This window comes from Heliangelus exortis, chromosome 5 (assembly GCF_036169615.1).
Source record: "Heliangelus exortis chromosome 5, bHelExo1.hap1, whole genome shotgun sequence".
Taxonomy (NCBI): domain Eukaryota; kingdom Metazoa; phylum Chordata; class Aves; order Apodiformes; family Trochilidae; genus Heliangelus; species Heliangelus exortis.
Window position 1 is genome coordinate 35,543,133 of NC_092426.1, and position 21,347 is coordinate 35,564,479.

Consider the following 21,347-nt stretch of genomic DNA (forward strand, 5'->3'; position numbering starts at 1 on the left):
CTGCATAGAAGCAAAGTCATCAGTGTTGCCGAGCACAACTCTGTTCCCAGACACCTTCTCCAGTCAAACAGTTTTTTTTTTAAATTCTTGACTTACATTTTTGGGGTTTCTCCTGTACTTTTTATACTGGCAGTGTCTCATCTCTTAAAAAACAAATACAGCTGTTTGTGTGTTCCCTTTTAAGAGCTGACCCCAAAGACAGCAACCATCTACTACTTCATAGTTGGACGTGCAGCATCCAGATTCATCACTTCCCACAGTTTAATTGTGGGGGAAGCATACCAAGGAAAACAAGAATAAAAGAAGACGACAGCAAGGTACACAAACAGGTATACATACATGTATAAATCTGCCATATGCTCACTAGTTTTTATGATTTGCTGTTTATAATCTGGTCACACCCACAGTCCCCAGCCCCATTATGAAAGTTCTTATCAGTGTGCTGTTCCACACACATGGCAGTCTTTTTCAGAAAGATTAGGTAGCAGATGCCAGAGTGAGATTTTGTATTAATAATACACTGAGGCAATAATCAGTCATACATTGATCCTTTACAGCCCTATGAATTTGCTGAGAGAGGCCAGGATTCACCCCTGCAGAAGGCAGAGTCCACTCCTGTTGCATTCGATACAAGTTGTGCACATTTCTGTAAGGGATGAGTTGAATGCAGAGGATTTGGTGGATATTGTTAGAGCAAATCAAGCAAGATGCAACAGATGCAAAGAGAAATGGTGGAAGAGGGGCAAAGATAACTCTAATGCCAGGTTTGCATGAATGCCAGCTGCTCTGCAGCACAGCAGAGAGAAAGAGGCAAACAAATACTTACCAGGTTTAATTTCCAGCAGCTTCAGCCTGGAATCCTCAGGGGGATGCAAACGCCTCTTCTTGCGCCAGCAGCGTGCTGGGTACGTGTAGAGCTGACCCGGGGCCAGGCCTGAAGATTAAAGTTAAAAAATAAATGTAGTCACTTTTCACTTTGTAAACCACAAGTACTGTCTCTAGCATCTTTGTTCTTGCCCTTCCAACATCTCCTTGTTGGGAGGGTTCAGTCCTGCAGAACTAAGCATTCAAGGCATCCTGTGCTCCTCAGCAGCTCTTGGGATCAGACCTATAGAGAATCTAGGGCTCACTTACACACTCCACACAGCTCACTATAGCCAGAGCTGCATATAAATAATTTCTTCAGGGTAAATAAAATTTCAGACTACTCTGGGTCACAGGGGCAATATCTCCTCTGCAGGCAGAGAAGGCCCCTTTGGAGAGAAAGCCTGAATTTCCAACATGGAAATTGTCATCACTTCCCTGATGCTCTGGGCAGGGCAGGAAATTTGTGTCTTCTGAGTGGGAGCAAACCAAGATCCATGAGGCCTGGCTATTTGGACTCTGTACTTTTGCTTAAAATCTGGACTTTTGTTTGAAGACAGATTGTTCATTCTGGTTATCACCTCCTCATGCCAACATCCTGAATGAGGAAGGAGAAACAGCAGTAATGCCTATATTACTGCATGCTCCAGTGAATCCCATTTGGCATTGTTGGCTTTTGAGCTGCCCTGGCTCTCCTGACAGACACCCCTCAGCCAAAGTTCAAGCTATGCTTTTCTCTCTTGTATTCAGAACACAGCAGGGCTTCGTGAATGCATCACTACTAGGGACTAAGAAGCACACTGGCAAGTGCTTCACAGTATCCTCAACTGCCCCAGATACTCATGACACAGAGAAATACTCAGCATGACACAGAAAAGCTGGAAGAACTTTATTCTCTCCCCTGTTTCCCATGCTTTTTCCATCCACCAGTTCTGGTCTGGCTCTTCTATCCTTCTGCTGTTGCTGTTGGTCTTAGAGGGGCCACTGAGTATGGCTGCAGTTCCACAGGTATTGCCTTTAGAGCTTAGCACGACCACACCAGAGGGAAGACAGGAGAGGTGTTACCATATCTGAAACTGTACCAACAGTAAACAGCTGGACAACATCAAGGGGGTTCCAGCAAACACAACAGCTCAAAGGCAGCAGGATGGCCCAAGAGTTCTCTCAGCCCTTTTGAAGCAGCCAGGAGAGTGAGAACCAGCTCGAGAACAAAGCAGACTCACTGAACCAAATGAGGACAATGAAAAAAATAACCTGATAGTTGTGGGGGGGAAAAGACAACAAAATTATACAGCTCAATCTAAATCTGCAAGTAAAGCCTAAGCTCCTGGTTGGAAATATTTTGTCTGTTGAGGACAGGTCAGACCCCAGCACTTTCCATGCACTTCCAAAGCTTTGGTGCATAAATGGGGCACCTACAGCACACTGCCCGGGTATGGCCAAGCCATGGAGTATTCACAGACACCCTGGCTGTTCCAAGGCACAGAGTGCTGCTGAACTGGGGCTTTTCACACCCTCCTATCATTGCTGCACAGCATTATGGCCACCCCAAGAAGGACACATTTCAGAGCAGGGTGCTTTGGACTGGTTTGAGAATCGAAATGTGAGATAGCAGCACTGTCTGGAGACACTTCTTCCTCACGCTTTGCAAACATTAACCACTGCAAACAATTGCTATTATGATGAGGTGGATTGTGCCTGGCTCTGATGTGAGTCATTAAAGAGGTGGAGGCAAGAAGCCTCACCATTTCACAGCAGGTCCTGTGCAAGAACTCGTTCACAACATTGAAATGGTGCCTGCCAGACCAAGGCAATAGGAATCAGCCCTCCATTGCACAGTCCTCCTCAGAGAAGTCATTTGAATGAAAAAAGCACCATAGCTCTCAGCATTTGTCCCAGACAGAGAGGAGCAAGGATTTGCTGCAGTTCTGGGGAGAATCTGTTAATGTGGGTTTGATTATTGAGAGCTCTTATTATGAAGTAGCAATTCTGGATTCACCCTGGCCAGTGAAATCCAACCAGAAATGCTGAAGGCCCAAGCTGGAAGAAACAAAGCAAATATCCTTGAAAAGACAGAGGTGGGAAAGCCTCTTCCCTAGAGGATGTATAGCCCACTCCAGGTGGCAGGTAGATCAATAAGAGATGGATGACCCAACATCCATCTCTGCACATCTTGAGGTGAGCTCTCTGTTTCTGTTCACAATACCCTTGCTCATTAACATGCAGCCATCTGATGAACCTAAAACATATACCAGACCCTCACTTGATCCAAACCCATCAAATGATACCTTCAGCTCTCCACCTTGACCCCTGTCTGTCACTGCACTGCCTCACGTGAAGTGTGGATTTTTGCTTATTCACACAAAGGAGAGGCAACAAGGAAAGGGTCAGTTCTGAACACTTTGGATCGGCCCCTCCACAGCCGTTCTTGCAGTGCATATGGAAATAATGCATATATACATTTAATGTCTTCTCTCCTGGGTCAGTTGTCTCTCCCTCTGGTGCCTTATAGGGCATCCAGAGAAGGTGCCAACCATTTGCTTAGAGAGGAAATAGCAGGACCTGCAGTGAGTTATGTTGTTTATCTCATTAGTGTAGGAGAGCTATAACTCAAAGCTTGTGTGAAAGGCCAGAGGAGGAGAGGAAAAGAAGGAGGGAGTTATGTGCAGTATTGTGTGAAATTAACCCTGAACTGTTCATCACAAGATGCTGTTTTCTGACTCCTTTAACAAAGATGACAGCAAGAAACCATGTTAATATGCTGAGATCCTGACCCTCTCTTTTTCAAGCCCTCTGTAAGTGAAAAGAGGTCCCGGAGCTCGGTTATTTGCCTGTATACAGGTTTTCAGATTAGGAATAGTAAATGGCAGTAAATACTGCACACAAGACAGATACCAGGGGTGGCTGGTAAAGAATTTTCAGAGCCCTTCAGTATGGGCATGCACACGTGTTACAGCCTGAAAACAGGGATGTTAAAACTGTAGAGGGATGCTTTGACCCACCATATACTACAAGAAATAGATGATGCAAAGACACCCAAGGGAGCACTAAGTGAGCTAATAAAAATCAAGAAAGAGGAGAGTAAATACAGGGGAGGAGAGTTGCTTCATCTTGTGCTGATTATTCTAATTCAATACACCAAAACCATCAGGTGTGGTGGCCAATGCAGGTGCAGGAGGCTTGTTTCACTTAAGACTCTCTGTTAAAAAAAAAAAAAAATCAAACCATTAGTCCCCACTGCAGACCTGCAGGAGAAATGACATTGATCTCTTTCTGCAGGTTAAACTGCCAAACAATTCACAATCAAAACTGAGGATAGAGAGATTTGCACAGTGAATTCTCTCAAGGTAGTCCAGACAGCTTGTAGCTGAGCAAGGCAATGTGTTAAGACTTCTTAGTTCCTGCTGTGATGCTGTATGATTTCTTCTGTAAGTGCAGAGACAGCAGTGAGGCCCATACAAGACTATCTAAGTCTATCTTTGTAGCAGATGCCCTTGCCAAACCATTACTCGTAGATATAGTGCAAGTGTGCCTGCTCATGACTGTTCAAAAGGATAAAAATAGCAGCACCTTACTCATAACCAGAAATTCCTTGGGTAAAAAAAAAAAAAAAAAAAAAAAAAAAGCTAGTTTTGCCAAAACATAATCTCTTTGGAATGGGGAATTTTCAGCTGAAACAAAAACTCAACTGTGGTCATGAAGCAACCTACAAAAGAGGGGTTAGCCCAGAACCTCAGACAACTCCCAGCTTGTAAACCACATTCAGCAGTCCCAGATTAACCCAATAATTTTGGCAGCTGAAACATTCTCTGGGCATTTTTAACACTGGTAAAACACCTGTTGTCTCCTGCACCAGAAGTGACTGCATTTTACTATAGAAAGATGTTTCTGATAGTACTGCAAGACAATCCTAAATCTACTTTGGATGTTTTAGGAATAGAAGCTATGCAAGGATCCTTCCTTCAGTATACCCTAGGAAAGGGAGAGGGAAAGTTTCAGCTAAACAGAAGCAGCTTCTAAGTTTGCACCAAAAGGAGGAGGGAAACACTCTATGTGTTCCTCCCACTCCACCTCCAGTAAAAAGTGAAGGAGGTAAGAGAAGATTCCACCTTCCCATAACTCCAAATCTGGTGGTTTGGGTTGTTTGGGTTTTTTTTCAGCATGGTGTGCACACACACATGTGCAATCTTTGCTTTCAGTGCCTATGCACCCTTACCCCCACCCTACCTGGATTCTCTGGCCTGCAGTGAAAAATTAAAAAAAAAAAAAAAGAAAAAAAAAAAAGAAATCTAGTTTGGTGCTGTCAAAAAATCTGTTCCCTGACCTAATGGCGGATCAGATACTGAGCCAAACTCTAGCACAATTCCCACTGGGGTTCAGGAGGACTTCTGTCTGAGTAACATCTCCAATCTTTGAACTGGTGACTGTTCATTGCCTTTCAAACAAGGATTTGAGATGGATTTACCCTAACAAAAGAAAGACTGACCAAAGTCTACAAAAATAACAGTGCTCTTTCCCCTTGAGCTTCACTGAGCTTTGGAACAGGAATTAGCCAAAGCTTTTTAAGGACATACACCAACTGTTTTCTGCATCTGAGAAAACTGCATCTCCAGAACTGATATCCAAGAAATTTATGCAAAGCAGAAGCAGGAGTTACTGGTGTATTTCTAACCATCAGACCAGCATTCATTCCAATAACTAGATTTTCCTGGATTTTATCTCGGCCTTATATCTTTCCCAATATAATTCCTTATTTTCAGCATTCATCTGAGGAACTCCCACTTCCACCTCTCTACCCTAAAGATAATTCCAGTCCTGCTTCGAGCAGGCCATTGTATCTTCTGCTACAGGCTGGGACCAATAGAATTAAAAGAGCTACAATGACAGAGCCTTAGAAACTACCATGTCAGGCACTTCTTTGGGTAGAGAGAATAATTAGGATGAGCTCTCTGCAGTGACCAAAGAAAATCCCCTGCAGGCACAAAGGTTTAGGCAGCTTCTCTTCTGTATGGCCCGTAGCAGGTTTGAGCTCTTATTAATTAAACCCCATGAGGGCTCTGGAGCCAGCACATGCACACACAGACACAGTGCTACCAACCTGGTCCCCTGTGCCTCTTCTCCATCCAGATGTAGCAGTTGTTCTGAGCAACCCCAGTCTGGGAATCCAGGAAGGGAAGGCGGACGCTTCGCTCGGCGCAGAGCCGGGAGTTGTAGCTGCGACAGTGCTCAATGGCTTCTTTGTAGAACTGGTCCCCGAGTCTGCCAAAAGAGACAAGGAAGTGAGAAAAAGAGTGAGAAGGATGCTCTGCCCCTTTGAAGAAGACTTGGGAAAAAGGGGGCATAAGGTTGGGTTGAAAAGAAACCAGCAGGGAAAGGTTCCCTTGAGACGTGCGAAGCTCGCTGACACAATCTGCTGCTGAAGCAGATCTCACCCCGAAATGCCAACAAATGCCCTGACCCTCAGGAACAAAGCACAGAGCTTTTCAGCACTGGCATTGCTACCAAATGGGCAAATGCTGCAACCAAACTGGCCCCTGACCCTGGATCAGGCAATGTACACATCAGTGACCTCGTTCTATTTTTTATCTTCCCCTTTCCAGCCAACCCAGCGAACCAGTCATTTTAATCCTGTATGTTACAGCAACTCCTGCAAGGATATTCTGAGCAACCGAAAACCCAGCCAAGTTTAGAGGAACTTCACTCCAGCATTTCTGGTGCCAGAGACCCCACAATAACAAAGGACGTGGTCATGACATTGTGTGCTTCTGAGGCATGAAAACACCCCCCCGAACAACTTACTAGGGTCATGTCTGCAACAGTCAGACCAGACATCTTTGGCATAACCCTTCCAGATTTTCCCACAGTCAAGCCTGGGGCACCAACAGCAGAAGGCTACAGTAGTGACTGGTGAGATCCAGCATGGCAAATGCTGCTTTTCTCTAGAGCCCAGGGAGAGGAACAGTCCTAGAGACAATGCCACTTATTTCATAAATAACTACCTGTTCAAAAATTCTGTGGAATCTCCATCTTCCCTTGGGAAATGTTTGAAAACTCTACCTGCTTGAGATTACCAAAAATCCAATCTCCAAATTTTTCTAAGCAGGGAAAAGCATCAAAGTAGAGCTACTTTGAGGATGCAAAGCATGCTGGATCATTGCAAAGTAGGTGGGCCACGCTGCTGAACCTCATTCTTGATCTATTCTCAAGGTGGAATTCAGTCATGATATGAATAGCTAGGAAAACTACCCATCAGGGTTATGTTTATTAGAAAATAGGAGTAGAATGATATATAGCATAACTTGCTCTGACTCATATTCATTAGTGTGCAAAACCAATATAGCACACACAGCAAGGGAGGCAGAGGGATGTATGCACAGAGGTAAAAGAGGTTCCCTTTCCTATACTGTTAGTTGTTTTTCCTGCTACCCTCTTCTGTAGGCACAACTGGCATTTTAAAAGTATAATCCTTTTGCACACCTCAAAATCTCAAATTGGTGCAAATTGCTCTGGTTTACCATCTGTGTCTTTTTTCTGACTCACACCTTTTAAGTCACTCCTTGGTTGTACCAGGGAAAATATGGAGGGAAGTGACTTTAGTTTCCCCTCCTCACTTCTGATGATCAGAACTTCCCTGAGCCAGAAGTTACCCAGTGGTGGGAATATTATGTTTAGCAGACATTGACAAATCTTTCTAACATGAAAACATCCAACCAACTCTTCAACTCACTTATCTTTGTCATCCCTAAGACACTGTGGGGCAACGAGTTCCACAGCTGAATTATGCTTCCTGTGTAAAAACCATTTCCTTCTGCTTGTTTCAAGCCATCCCTCAATCATTAACAATTACAAGTCTGTAAGTCTCTCACAAAGCTTTCACCAGGCCATTTCTCTCATGAGCAGGGGGTACCCATCATGCTGAGCCCCTGGATGGGAAATGAGCCCTGGGGCTGGATGCTGGAGCCCCCCAGCTTCCCACTGCCCTCTGCTGCACTTCAGGGTATCCCCAGTGGAGAGCAGGGGGAAGAGTCCTCTCCAAGCAGGAATTGCCCAGAGGACTGAGGACATCCTTGGGCTACAGGGACTTTCTAAGGGGTCGTTCAGGGGTTTTGTGCAGCAGCAAATGTCTGTGTGACTGTGGTGCCCCACAGCTCTGCTGCCCACCAGGTCCTGGGCAGGAGCAAGTGTGGGGACCATTGCAGGGCAGCTCTCTGGATTGCAGAAGGCAGGACCACAGCAGAATATACAGCCAGATCCCTCCAGACACCACATCCCCTGCAATGACCTCAACCCCCTTTTTCCATAGAAAGGCAGTGAGGGAGGGAAGGGGAACAGGGGAGAAAGGAAAAGATAAGCTGCACTGCTATACAAAGAATGTGACTAGGAAGAAATGAAAGCTTATTAAAAGCTGTAATTAAAGTTGTACACTTGTGTAATCAAAGTCAGTAACAAGGAGACTCCAGTTGATCAAAGATTAACAGCTCTCTCCACAAACACTTGAGCTTCCACAGGGCTATGTCAGATTGCCCCTATATTAAGCCAGGGATGATCACTAACTCCAACGAGTTTACTGGAAGGAAGAGCACAGCTGTGTGACAACAAACTGCCACCACTGCATAGGTTTTCTTTATGTTAAAAACTATGCCAGTCACCAGAATATGCACACCACAAAGCATCCATATTAACAAAACCAATATACAGGTATAGGATCTGTCTGAAGACAACTTCGGTTCTGCCTTCTTCTAAGACTGACAATAAACATACATTTTTAGAACATTAAATATTTGGCTTTAAATGACACTGTAAGGTAAGATATAAGATTAACTTTCAGATTTTTCTAGTAGAGAAAAGGGGTTTTGAGATCCTAATCGGAGAGAAACTACCAATTAAATGGGTCAAATCCACTCTTGACACAATCTTGTAGTCTTGCTGTTTCATTGAAGATTTTAAATATGCATCTTTTGCCTTAAAGAGAAATAGTAATTTAGGAGAACTCTTTAGTCACCTCCATACTATAAGAAAGCTTGCCTTGCCTCCACTTCAGCAAGCGTGTCCAAAAACCCCATCCCCTAAGTACTGTCTGGAAAGGTCAGAATTCAGATTCTGGGACCTTGAGGGCTACACTGACTTACATTCTGAATGGAATTTTTTAGAAGTGGCAAATAATGAAATAAAGGAAAGTAAAGAAAAAAATATTTCCTTATGACAGTCATATCTCAGTGGAAAACTGCAATTATTTTTGGGTGGTTGGTTGTTGTTTTTTTTACCATTACTCTTCACTGGAGCAGCTCTCACTCATCCCAAATTTCAGTTTGTTTTTTATGGAACTTTAAACTTAGAGATATTTTAAAAATTATTTTTAGTGCTACATATCCAAACGCAGCATATTGTATCTTATGCAGAAAACCCAGAAAATATTAGAACTGGAGCCAAAAAAAAAGAAAAAAGGAAAGTATGGTCCTATTGTGCTCATCACTGTGGAGCCAGAGGTGGGACAAAACCCAGCCCTCTCCCAGGAGGTTTACAGTGGAGCTGGGAACAGACAAGGGCAGGAATAAGACTGGGGAGCACATGAGCTCAACTGAAACTCAAATGGATCTGCTGAGTTTAAGCAAGAGAGATGCATGAAGAGAAAAAAATAACTGGACAACATTAACAGTAAAAAGTATATTGTGTGTCAGAAAGATTAATTACCTGATGTTACATGCTTCACAGTTTTCCCAAGCTGCGTTGCTATGGAAGACTTAAACTTCATCTCCTGAAAAAATATCTGTAAAAACTATGGGGAATTTCTGCATTATTTTTATGAAAAGTATGTATGAGTCAGTGCTGTGCTGTGACTGACTGCACGGGTCGATTCTTCCCTTTGGACACCGGAGTGAAAGGTCACCCAGACTTATCTAGATTGATACTAATGACACAAAATCATCAGCATATGTGGAGATTTCAAAGCTGCTGGGAAAAAAAAAAAAAAAACATGAAGGGGAAGGCAAGAACTGCTGGCCAAGAAAGGCAAATCATCCTGAAAGCAGCACGACTGGAAATACAGAATAAAGTTGTCAGAAAATTGCAAAAATCACACAGCCCCTCAGTGCAGGGGCCACAGGTGAAATCCCAGACGTTTGGGACAGGAGGGACAGTGACACTGCTGGCACACACACAGGCTTTGCATTTACATTCCAGCCCGAGGACACTAAAATAACCTGGTTCTGGCTGACTGATAAAAGCTCCCTGGCTTGGAAAAGAACAACCTATGCTATTACAATCTTCTGCAAGGCTGCATAGGCGGGGTATATGGCTCAGAGGAGTTAGGGACACTTGTTTTTTGGTGAAAAAGGGCAGAACTGAAACTAAACAGCAGAGCAGGAGCAGTGGAAGCACAGGATGAATGGGGGGTGAGTGCCTCCAGCACCACCAGCCCATGGGTCCACCCAGAGATATGAGGCTGGTGCAATTCTACAGAGCCTTGCAGGCATGGCAACACTCATCAGAACAGAGGATCAGCCCCTGTGACTTTCGTGAGGTCACTGTCACTTAAAGCATGAAGAAAATGCAGTTTTTCTATGCTGGAATTAGGTGAGCTAATAACAAAGTCAGCAAAGAAGAATTCTTCCCTTCTCTTAGACTTTGTTAGCCTGATCTGATTAGACACAGGATTTCTGAGAAGATTCCCACCTACTGCTTTTCTGTATACTACCTAGTGCCATGACTCCTCTGTGTCTAGGCATGCCTTGAAAGAAAAAACAAACAAACAAACAAAACAACAAAAAAACCCCAAAACAAACAAACAAAAAAAACAACAAAAAAACCCAAAACAAACAAACAAAAAAAACAACACAAAAAAAACCCCAAAAACCAAAAAACCCAAAACAACAAAAAAAACCCAAAAAACAAAAAAACCCAACAAAACAAAAAAACTCCAACAAAACAAAAAAACCCAACAAAACAAAAACAAAAAATCCCACCAAAAAACAAAAAAAACCAAAACAAAAAACAACACAAAAAAAACCCAAAAACCAAAAACAAACAAACAAACCAAAAAACAAAAAAAACCACACACACACACAAAAACACAACAACAAAACAAAACAAAAAAAAAACAACAAAAATCAAAACAAAACCAAAAAAACAAAAAGGAAAACCAACAAGAACTGGCCTGGTTTATAAGCTGTGAGTTAGCAACAAAGCCCAGGAGTCTGGCTTCACTCCTGCTGCTTCAGGACACTCATTTCTCTGATGACAAGGTGTCCTGAGGGGCCCTGAAAGCAGCAAAGCAGCTCTCCATCACTACTTTCCAGCCCATCCTTCAAAGTCCATGCTATTCAAGTGCACTTCACTTCTTGCAAAATGGGCAGAATCAAGCACACCCCTCCTGCTGTGCCCATCATGAGTTTAGGTTAGGATCCAGAGAAGGAAGAGCACTCACTGAAGACATTTACTAGCCAAGTCCAACTAGGATTAGAGGCCCACATTGCCCCTGGAAAACTTGCATAATGAAGAACCAGATGTCCTTAAGTGCAGCTCTGAAATTTCTACCAGATCCTTTGAGTATGAGTCCAGCTTGTCTCCAGTTCCTGAGGCCAGGGCTCTTTCTAGTCATTTCCCTCTAAACCCATGCTCACTACATGGCTAGGCAAGTAAAAAGATGATAGCAGAAAAAGAAATGACTAATCATGAAACAGAAAGCAACAGACCTTTCCTTCTGAAGTTTGCACTGGTCCCCAGCCATGACAAAAAGAGTGGGACTTGCTCTCCTCGTGACAATGGACTTTTCATTTACTATACTTTTAGCCTTTCTTCTTATATTTTAGATCATTTGTTAATGTGAGGAACACTGAGGACAGCTGAAAAAGACATTTTAAATCAGAAATTGTTCTTCAGTAGCAATGCCATCCAGTTTCAAACTGGCCAAGATCTGAGAAGTGGTAGGAAACAAGCGATGCCAGGCAGCTCCTGAAGATACTCTGCACCCTCCTTTTTGGAGACATTTATGAATGAGTCTGCAAATGAAGCACCAGAGGGGTCTCAGGTCTTCTCACAAAGATGGACAGAAACTAAGAATCATGCAGATGCTACCTGAGCTATCAGCTGCCTGTGACACTGCAGACCAAGAGCTACAGCATGTCCAACAACAGCTCTTGGCAAGTGCTGAGAGAACTGCACTGATCTGACTACACTCCTTCTTTTCCAGAAGATCCCAAGAGGCCCCTGGCAGGCAGCTGCTCCTCCTCTCCGTGAGCCTTGACATCAAGAATGCCACAGGACTCAATTCTTCCACCACTTCTACTTAATATCTCTTCAAAGTCTCCAGGGAATATGACAAAGTCCAAGGCAGCAATGCCAGCCATTAGGCTGATGAGGAGAAATTTTATGTCGCTTTTCCCCCTCATGCAGATGGCACTCTCCCAAATCTCTCACTGTTGAAAGCAAGGGTAGCCTGGCTACAGAAAATCAGAATGGCTTTTCTGACGTCAGGTGAGGAATAACAGATTGCTCAAAATGCTACCACAAACTCTGAGGGCAAGCTGAAAAGGCCAGGAATGTGCAGATTCAGTTTTCTCATGATGGTCAGTTGTATATGTCCCTGCATGACATCTTCTACTGATGTAAAGGGTGTGAATGTGAGCAAAGGCAAAACAGGATTTCCAGATGGGCCACAGGATGACTCAAACTTTCTGGGCTTTCAGTTTTTTAGCATAAACTTGGCAGCTTTGTAAAGACCCACAAACACATGTCTATCTTAGACTCTCCAAGAGCCAGAGTCATTAAGGCATCTATTTCATCTGAATTAAGGCATCTATTCATACTGAATAATTTCACCTGATGGACAAAAAGAGGCCTGTATAACTTTCCCCAGCATGGGAGTCAGAGAAAAAAAAACAAAAAAACAAACAGCTAGCAGAACTGTTTCAGCTATAGACAGAGTCCACAACACAGACCACAAAGTAGTACACAGCTGCAAGCAGGGACAGTGCTGCTGGAGCAGCAATGATTGAAGGGCAAATGAAAGGAAGGGCTTGCAAGGGGAGTTAATGCCATTCATTGGGCAAACTCATACAGCTGGGTCAAAACAGGCAAGCTTTGGAGTACTTGTTGGGAAGTACTGTGCCAGGTGCATAGACTGCATGGGGGTGCAAGAGATTAGGAGCCATCAGAGAGCTGATGACAAGTTCCTGAGTCAGCACTGGCACAGCCCAGACATTACAGGAGTCAAGGAGATGCCCTGAGCTCCGAGTCTAGATTGAATTCTAAATCAGTGAAAGTGCAGTTTTCAGCACCCTGCCCTAAGCACCCAGCATCAGCCCATCCCCGACATGTAGAAGGGCAAAGGAATCTCCTTTTTCCAGGCAATAATCAGCAGACTTCCCCTGGTGGGTTGGAAATCCCTGCTTGGTATTTGTGGACAGAATTGCCAGGCTTCTCACTGCTTGAATCATTGTGTGATGCTGAATTGTGACAGAGAACCCAGTCTAAGTTCACTGCACTGGAAACAGTCTTAAACTGTAATTTAATCCAGTGTGAAACTACAGGTATCATCTCACACACACATAAAAAAAAATCTGTCTGTGAAGAAAAATGACAAAAAAAGTAGCCATATCTTACAGTTTGGGGGGAAATTGATCTGGTTGGCCTCATCCTCACAAGTACTGTGAAATAATGAGAGCTCTGCCAGCACTTCCATTTAAAATTTTAAAAAAATAATTAATTAAAAAAATTAATTAAAAAAAACCAAAACAAAACAGCACAAGTTGATACTGCCAAGAAGAATGTGGTACATCAGGGTATTTTGCTGACAGCATCCTGCAGGCCAAATCTGGCTCTCAAGGTTGAGACCTGCTTCCATCTTTGTGCAGGAAGAAACACCAAAGCTGAAGGTGTTCTTCTTCCTGCAGCTGTGCATGGCTCCATGCAAGGCCTGCAGTGGCATTCCCAGCTCTCAAAGCCAAAGAAGTGGGAAAACTATGCCCACCTTACTCAGCAGTTACCATGCAGAGAAACTAGCTAGATACAACAGGTATCTGTACAAGATGATGTGTGCTTAGATGAGGTATTTCAGCAGATTAATTCCACAGCCCCATTCAAATAGAATGGACTGCAAACAATTACAGGATGGTGCTTGCAGTAATTTGCCCCCTTTTCCTCTTTCATTTCTTCATTTCCATGGAAAGGTACCACACAAGGTTAAGGTGTTTCCAGAGACAGACACTGCATACAATCCCTATTAGACTCAGCACAGTGACCAATTAAGTTAATCTCAGAGGTAGACTCCTTGGGCATACCTCAGAGCATTTATTCTTTCTCAGGCCAGATTTTCTGTTTTAAAGAGATGCAGCATCATCCAATTAAATGAACAACAGGTGCAAAAGCTAGTAACCTAGACCTTTTTTGTATCTAAAGACAGCAGTCAGAATTCAGCTTGGTCCTAACCTCCTCCAAAGGTCAAAAATTCTCTCCAATTACTAGGGGAATGAGCTAACAAAAACTTCACCAACAATATTAGATTAGACATGACAACATTCAAGAGATTTTTTTTTATAGATATATTTTTTAAAGAAGCTTCTCAAGCTGCTGGGGCTTGGGGGTCACCAGAAGCCTTTTTAGCTTAGTGCTTGGGGCCAGATGTAATGAAAGACAAATCTATCCATCCAACTCCCCCAGTCCTGATTTCCCACCGGGACCCTACCTTTTGCATTACTACATCCAGGAGGAAGGTAGATTGGTAAAAAAAACACAATCTACCACCAGAGCTGGCACCCAAAAGCCAGCAAACCACAGTTCTACAAATATATCTGCTGTGACTTCCTTTGTAGATTGAACAGTTCCCCTTCAGGCCATGGGTAACACCCCACACTTACCTCACTGATGCATGGGGTGCATCACTTCAGGCACTGCCTATACTGAAAGATGCTCAGATCAACAACTGACATTTTCTCCCAGCTCTAGCTGTGCTGGCTAAAAATATCACCTGTCCCTTCCTACTCTGCTGCTTTTCACTGCTTGTCTCCTACACCTTTCTGCTCCTGCCCCTCCTGCCAGTAGCAACGCCTGCGTGATGCTCCCTGATGTGCTCCAGACGAGGCCATTGGATCTGACTGAGAATCTCCAGCTGGCAGTGCCTGGAGGAGCTGAGGGTGAGCACACAAAGCCCCTTCTGCCACCAGAGGTATTCTCCAGCAGTGCAAGAAGCTTGGGTCAGTCAAGGAGCACATTTGTTTGTTTGCAAGGGGAAAAAACCTGTCCACACCATCAGTGGTGACAGCCTTGTCAACTCAGTCAGCACAGCCCTCTCAGGAGGCACAGCATATACAAATGGAAGGAATTTTTCCCTATGTCAGTCCAGATGACACCAGCTAAGATGACAAGAGCATTCCTTTTCATGTGTCCCTCTATATCTCATCTTTCATGAAGCCATGGATCTCTACCACATCTCAACAGGCAATGAGACACCAGGAAAGAGCACGAGCATTTTGCGTGCTTTTAGCCATGTCAAAGTTGTGACTGTCTAAGCTCTACAGCATGCTCCTGAGCTGAAAGAACTCTGTCAACCCTCTTCAAAGTTCTCAGGCTGGGATTTCCCCTGCATCTTGTGAAGTTGTTTAGTAGACAAACAGAGTGCCATTCAATCCAGATGCCAAAATTTAGAAGGCATTGAAATAAACATGCCAGTAGAAGAGCAGAAGAAATATTCAATACTCCTAGATGGCAGACAAGCTTCCCCCCCTTACAGAATTGTAATTACATTAATATTTTAGATACTTCCTCTCATTTGCCTAGAAAGAGTTAGTGAGCTCACATTCTTTGGATGATCTGTCTATTTTGTAGGAACCTGGTATCTTCTGCTGCAAAGAAAAGTCCATTACAGGAAAGAACCCACTTTGTTCAGGTGAAAATGATCACACAAATTGCAAAGCAGAGATTTACATAGATCTAGAATAAAACCATGTAATTATTAGTGTTTACCTTGCCTCCAAGGTCAATCTTGGGAAAAAAAAAATCAGCTGCAGTCAATCCTGGATAGATAAAGTTACTAATCTTGAATGGGTAGCACTTCCAGTTCCTCGGTCATGACACATATGACAAATAGAATGCACAGGTAAAAAACCCACAAAAATCTACTCTTCTTAGTCAATAATTTTTAACCACATGAAACACTTACAACAAAAAATCGTATTTTCTTGTCTTTACAAAGTCATCTTTAGCCTTGATAATTAAGGTTATATTTCTCTGAGTTATTATTTCTCTTGAATACGCAAGGACAATCATTCTGTTCTTTGTATAAATCTACTGACCTCACCAGACATAGAGTAGGGATATACTTGACTCATGCTATATAGGGGAATTCCCAAGAGGACTGTGAATTAGATTTCCTTTTCTCACCTCCTTCCCCCATTTCTACCCACAAATGGAAGTAGGGCAGATTATAGGCATTTCTCAGATGAAGTATCATTATTAGTCCTCAAAAAGGAACAGTAAAAGTCAGAAAAAAGTGGTGAAAAAGATGCAGTGTGTCCTCCAATAATAATTTCTTTAGCATTAAGAAAGTGCTGCATTGAGAGCACTCTTGAACTACGCCAAAGACGTAGGCACAGGATCTTCTGCACCTGAAGCACATCCCATTTGAAACAGACACATTGCTTTAACTCTGAGGAACTGATGTTTCAAACACCTGTGCACATGTTGGTACAGATACTTATGCAGCATAGAAGAGGAATTTTTTGATGAAGTCAAAAAAAAGCACTCACCACAACGAGCTTTCAGAAACTCAAATGCGTGATGGTTGTTCCCCTCTACACCATCATTCCTTACTTGTGTTTTTCTTCCAGCTTGCCTCCTGTTCTCAGCACCACCTTAACTCAAGTAGCAGGCTGAGGTGGTTATTACTGTAGAACAGTTCAAGCAAATAGAAAAGCCTTGTAATTCACTTAGCAATCAGCAAAGCCCTCAGAAGTGTATCACTGCACAACAAAGTTCCTCTCTGCTGCTCTTTTGGCAAGTCTCACTATTCTTAAAGACTCCAGTTGTTCAGCACATCTGCATCTAAGGCAGATCTCAGATCCATCTTTGGCTCTGGGCATCCCCTGAGGTCTTCAAACGCTCCTGATGACACCCAGCCCATGACCAAGCATCAGGTCAGCAAAGCCCCTTACTGAGTGTGCAGGTCAGTTCTAAGTTGGGCAGATACCTGCACATCTTGCTGAACAGAGATGACAGCTGAAGAGACAGCAGATGCTTCAGTGCACTTTTAGAATGAGGTCTCAGAAGCAGGTAGATGTGGGCAAGCCTGCTCATGTCTGTTTATCATGTTTTCCTAGTTGGAACCAGCCAGAGCTAACACATTACTTCCATTTTCTTTCTGGAATGTAATACAATGCAGTAGTTACAGCTGTAGGTCACAAAAGTGTAATCTAGGGATCATGAGACAGTCATTAATCAATCAACCAGTGGAAATAGGATCTGGGTAGATATCATTATCTCTACATTACAGGCAAGACACAGTGAGTTTGCATAACAAAGCCATAGAGAAAGAGAAGGCACTTCTCTTATTTCCCAGTTTTGCTTCATCTTTTCTTCTGAAATTTGTTTTTCTCACTCCTCAAGACTTCCTTCCCCAACTGCAATCCAGCAATTTTCTTCATTCAGAAACAAAGCTGACTCCGTGTCATCCCTGAAAATTAGCTGGAGATCTTCTATAGAAAAATCAGCTAAAGAAATAGAAGATATAAAAAAATACTATCTTTCTTTTTTCCTGACGTGCTCTAAAAGCTACCCAAACACTGCAGTGATAATGACAATGACAAGCAAAGACAGTTACTGAACAAGAATTTGGACGTGGAACTAAGCTGCATCCTGAGTCTCCACTTCTCTGCACCACAATTAGTACAGAACAGAGATGAGAATCACTATAGTCTACAAACAGGACCAGGAAAAGATTGATAAGTGACTGAAGGAAAAGAGCTGAGAGAGTCACAGCAAGGAGAGGTTACAGAAAAAAACAAGAGGAAGAGGTGAGTCCGTTGCCCTGGAGTAATGGCAGCCTTTAACACATGGCCTCTGCTCCTCTCAGTATTTCTTCTTGGACAGGTTATCTCAGGAATTTATGCTTTCCAATAATTACTTTTCAGAGGGCTCTCACTTATCTTGCAAGAGGAATCCACCAGTAACCTGACCTGCATTGCTCATGCAATCACCATCCAAGCCCTCTAAGCTTTCATCCCATCTCTCAAAGCAAAAGCATTTGGCTCTTCCCAGACTTCCAGTGCTGCATCAACAAGTGCTAATAAAGTTTATAAAAATGAGAGTTTCAATGCTACACAAACGTTGATGAGCTTGAAAGCAATAAAATATTATCAGCAGGTGAAAATAGCTCCTGTAGTAATATCATATTATCTAGAAGTGAAGTATGACCACTGGTCTTACACCACCATGAGAAGTACCTGAGAGTAAGTTTTATTATTTTATTGCAGAAGACTTCAGAGCCAATCAGTATTAGTTTTAAAAAATGTTGAGGCTTTCAGGGCCCTCTATTTAAACTCCCTTTCTGTTACCCTCCTAATCTACTGTTCTCCCACTGCCTTTCTTCTTGAAACATCACTGCCAAAAAGAAGCTTTTGCTTTTGGCATTCTCCCCCAAGCCATTCCAGATCAACTTGTCAGTATCTGCTGAAGTATCCATTATCACAGCCAGTGCTTTTTTACACTGTCATCCATGCTTTGATCAAGGCCCTTCCAGGTTGGCTTTTTGTGTAAGGGACTCCATTACATCCTGTACAAGCCAATGGGTGTGAATTTATTCCCAGTACCATGGCTGAGACAGGAAGAAGGATTCTTATTTTCTGTTCTGAATGTCATGAGAAATCTCTTCAGCCAGCTGGTAATCATAAGGAAACCATGAAGTTCTGAGGAAATATCAGACCTGACACAAGAATTAAAAAAAAAAAAAAAAAATCAAAAAAAAAAAAATCACACATTGTCCTACATGGGACCCTCTCATCAACCCAGACATGCATGGTCAGGGTACATGGACCATCAAATCTCCTTTGCAGTGTAGATTGGCCTCAAATGGGCTTGCAGCCACTTCTGACAGGCAGCCAGAAGAATCTCTCTCTTTCTGCTGCACTGGCAACCAAACTAACTTTGGCCTAGGAGAGCATCCATTGCCTCACTCTGGCTGCAATATGTTAAAGGAGTCATGGCTTGCTTTCAGATCCATGAGAACTCTGGACCAATGCACATGCTCTGCCTGGCACTCCTGTACTCCCATCTGAACAGGACGAGACCGTAAGAAAGAGTTTGATGTGGGGAGGGCAAGAGAAAGCTCTGCTCCCCTCATTAAACTTCAATCGGTGCCTCGGCCCAGCAACGCTGCGCTCCTGTTATTAACACAGTTCACAGCATAAAGTTTTCTCTTTCTGTTTTGAAGAAGGAGGAAGAGGAGAAAAACCACATTCCAAACGTTTGGCACAACAAACTTCCTCAGCTATCCTCTGGGAACAAAAAGGGAGGAGGGGAGGAGGAAGGCTTGTCACCACACAATTTAACATAACCCTTCTTTGCTGGCTCCGCTCTGTCTCAGGGGGAGATCCAAGTCTTTGCCCCCATCCATTAGGGCTGAAGGCCCAAAGCACTTGACATTCACCAGGAGAAGTCAAACAGCTCCAAGGCAATGGAAGGGGGGAAGGGAAGAGTCCCTCCACTGAGAAGAGTTGAGAGCAGTGAAAATGGAAGGATCTGCAAAAAAGGCCCCAATATAAGGAGGATGTGGAAGTCCTCTGCTTCTGAGGACCATCACACAGAAATGAATCAACTTGGTGTGGTTGCTACTGAGCACAAAGCAGGTAAAATGTCTCCTGTGCCCTCAGCGAGGGGTTCTCCATTGTGGTTATCTTAAGAACCTCTACCATTTGACAGAAACACTGTTGACTCTATCACATGGAAAACAGAATTATTATCTCCTTTTTCTCCAAAAATAAACTCTCCCTCTCCAAAGAGAGCCACAAGCCATGTGCACTAAGTACTTAAAAAAAAAAATCTCATCTTGGTGAGAGTTACAAGAGAAAGCCCTTCAGAGAAATTTTCATTGATGTTTTTGTGTGTGACAAACACAAAACAGTTACACACCGAATCTATCTCAGCAGAAAGAGAAAAACTAGGAGGTAGCAACATGTTTCTCAGTGAAACACAGGACACTTCTGCAGAAGCCAGAAAATAATCTAACGTATCACATAGCTCAACAATGCTTGAGTTCCTTAAAGCATCACATGTGGGTTCTGCAAGAATGTGCAGACTTAATCAGAGCCTCTCTTTGCTCAACAAACAAGAAGGCTTAGCCAATATTTCAAAGCACTTGCTATTGTTCTTTGCTCTTTGATGTAGTCAAAGAGAGACGCAGAAAGATGGAGAGATGGGAAGCTGCCCTTTCCACCTGCAGCAGGAAGAAAGCACAATTGCAGAATTCTACCAGCTAATCGTGGTGTGATGATCTGACACTGCACTAAGGCATCTACTAACAACTTGCCACCAATATGCAAAAATGATGACAAAGCATGAAGGACAGCACATTAGGGCACAGCATAAGGTTACCACACCCTGGTGATTACACTGCTTCTTCTCTGTCCATTCAAGAACCAAACTTCTCAGGTTTGACTATCACTGATCTATAGTGCTGTCTGTACGCAGACAGATTGCATACACTCACCAATGACTCACTGCCACATGAAGATTCTTGTTCATAAGGCTGCCATGGATTACTTGGAATATTGTACTTTGGAGGAGCTATAAGGAATTCATGTTTGGTTTTTGAATGCAAAGAAAGCCTGGTGTTTGTTTGACATTTTATGTCTTTAGATATGATTGCTTCCAGGAATTCTTGTGGGGGCAATGAAGCTGGGGGTTTTCCTGCTTTTCCTGGGACATCTTGGGAAAGGAATTAAATAATAAGAAAAGTATACACTTGTATAAATAATAAGCCAATGGCTCTCTCTCTTATACCCCTTCCTTTGGTCTAGCAAGCCAAAAGACTGGAAGAAGGAGGGGCAAGTACAGAGGATGCAAAGGGAGAATGAGCCTTCAGTATGAAGCCAGTTGATAAGCAGACAGCATCTGTGTCTTCACTCAGCAAAATCTCAGATGAAGTTCCATCAACTCCCACTAAGGAGCTCCTACTCCACTTTAGCCTTCATAATTTTTGCCCATCAGCTGATGAAGTTTCTCAGTTTTGCCCGGTGCATCCAAAAGTAGAGAAACAGATGAAAAGTGCTGCAGCATCTGGCCAGCACTTGTGGCAAAAATTCCTAGAGGATCCAAGGTGATAGCAGGAATGGTTAGAACTTACTATAAGCTGACATGTTTTTGAGGATGTTTTTTTAACATCCAAAATCTGACACTTTCCAGAATCTTTATGCTTTTGCTAAGGTTTGTTTGCTTGTGTGTTTTCTGTTGATTCTACCTACATAAAAGAGAAAATCTTGACAAAATACTTGAGAAGA

The 21,347-nt window shown here is 43.1% G+C and overlaps 1 protein-coding gene across 13 annotated transcripts in view; it reads right to left on the bottom strand.

Annotated features, from left to right (window-relative positions):
- Window positions 1–21,347, bottom strand: part of DPF3 (double PHD fingers 3) — a 166,609-nt gene that overhangs the window by 87,958 nt on the left and 57,304 nt on the right. For all 13 annotated transcript variants that reach the window (XR_011726034.1, XR_011726031.1, XR_011726033.1 and 10 more), the window contains exons 2-3: window positions 5,963–6,123; window positions 827–934 (exon numbers count right to left, since the gene is read on the bottom strand). Coding sequence is in view for 9 of the 13 variants with exons in the window: in XM_071744554.1 (XP_071600655.1) it covers window positions 827–934; window positions 5,963–6,123 (269 nt within the window). In the remaining 4 variants the exon portion in view is untranslated. The remainder of the gene's footprint in view (window positions 1–826; window positions 935–5,962; window positions 6,124–21,347) is intronic.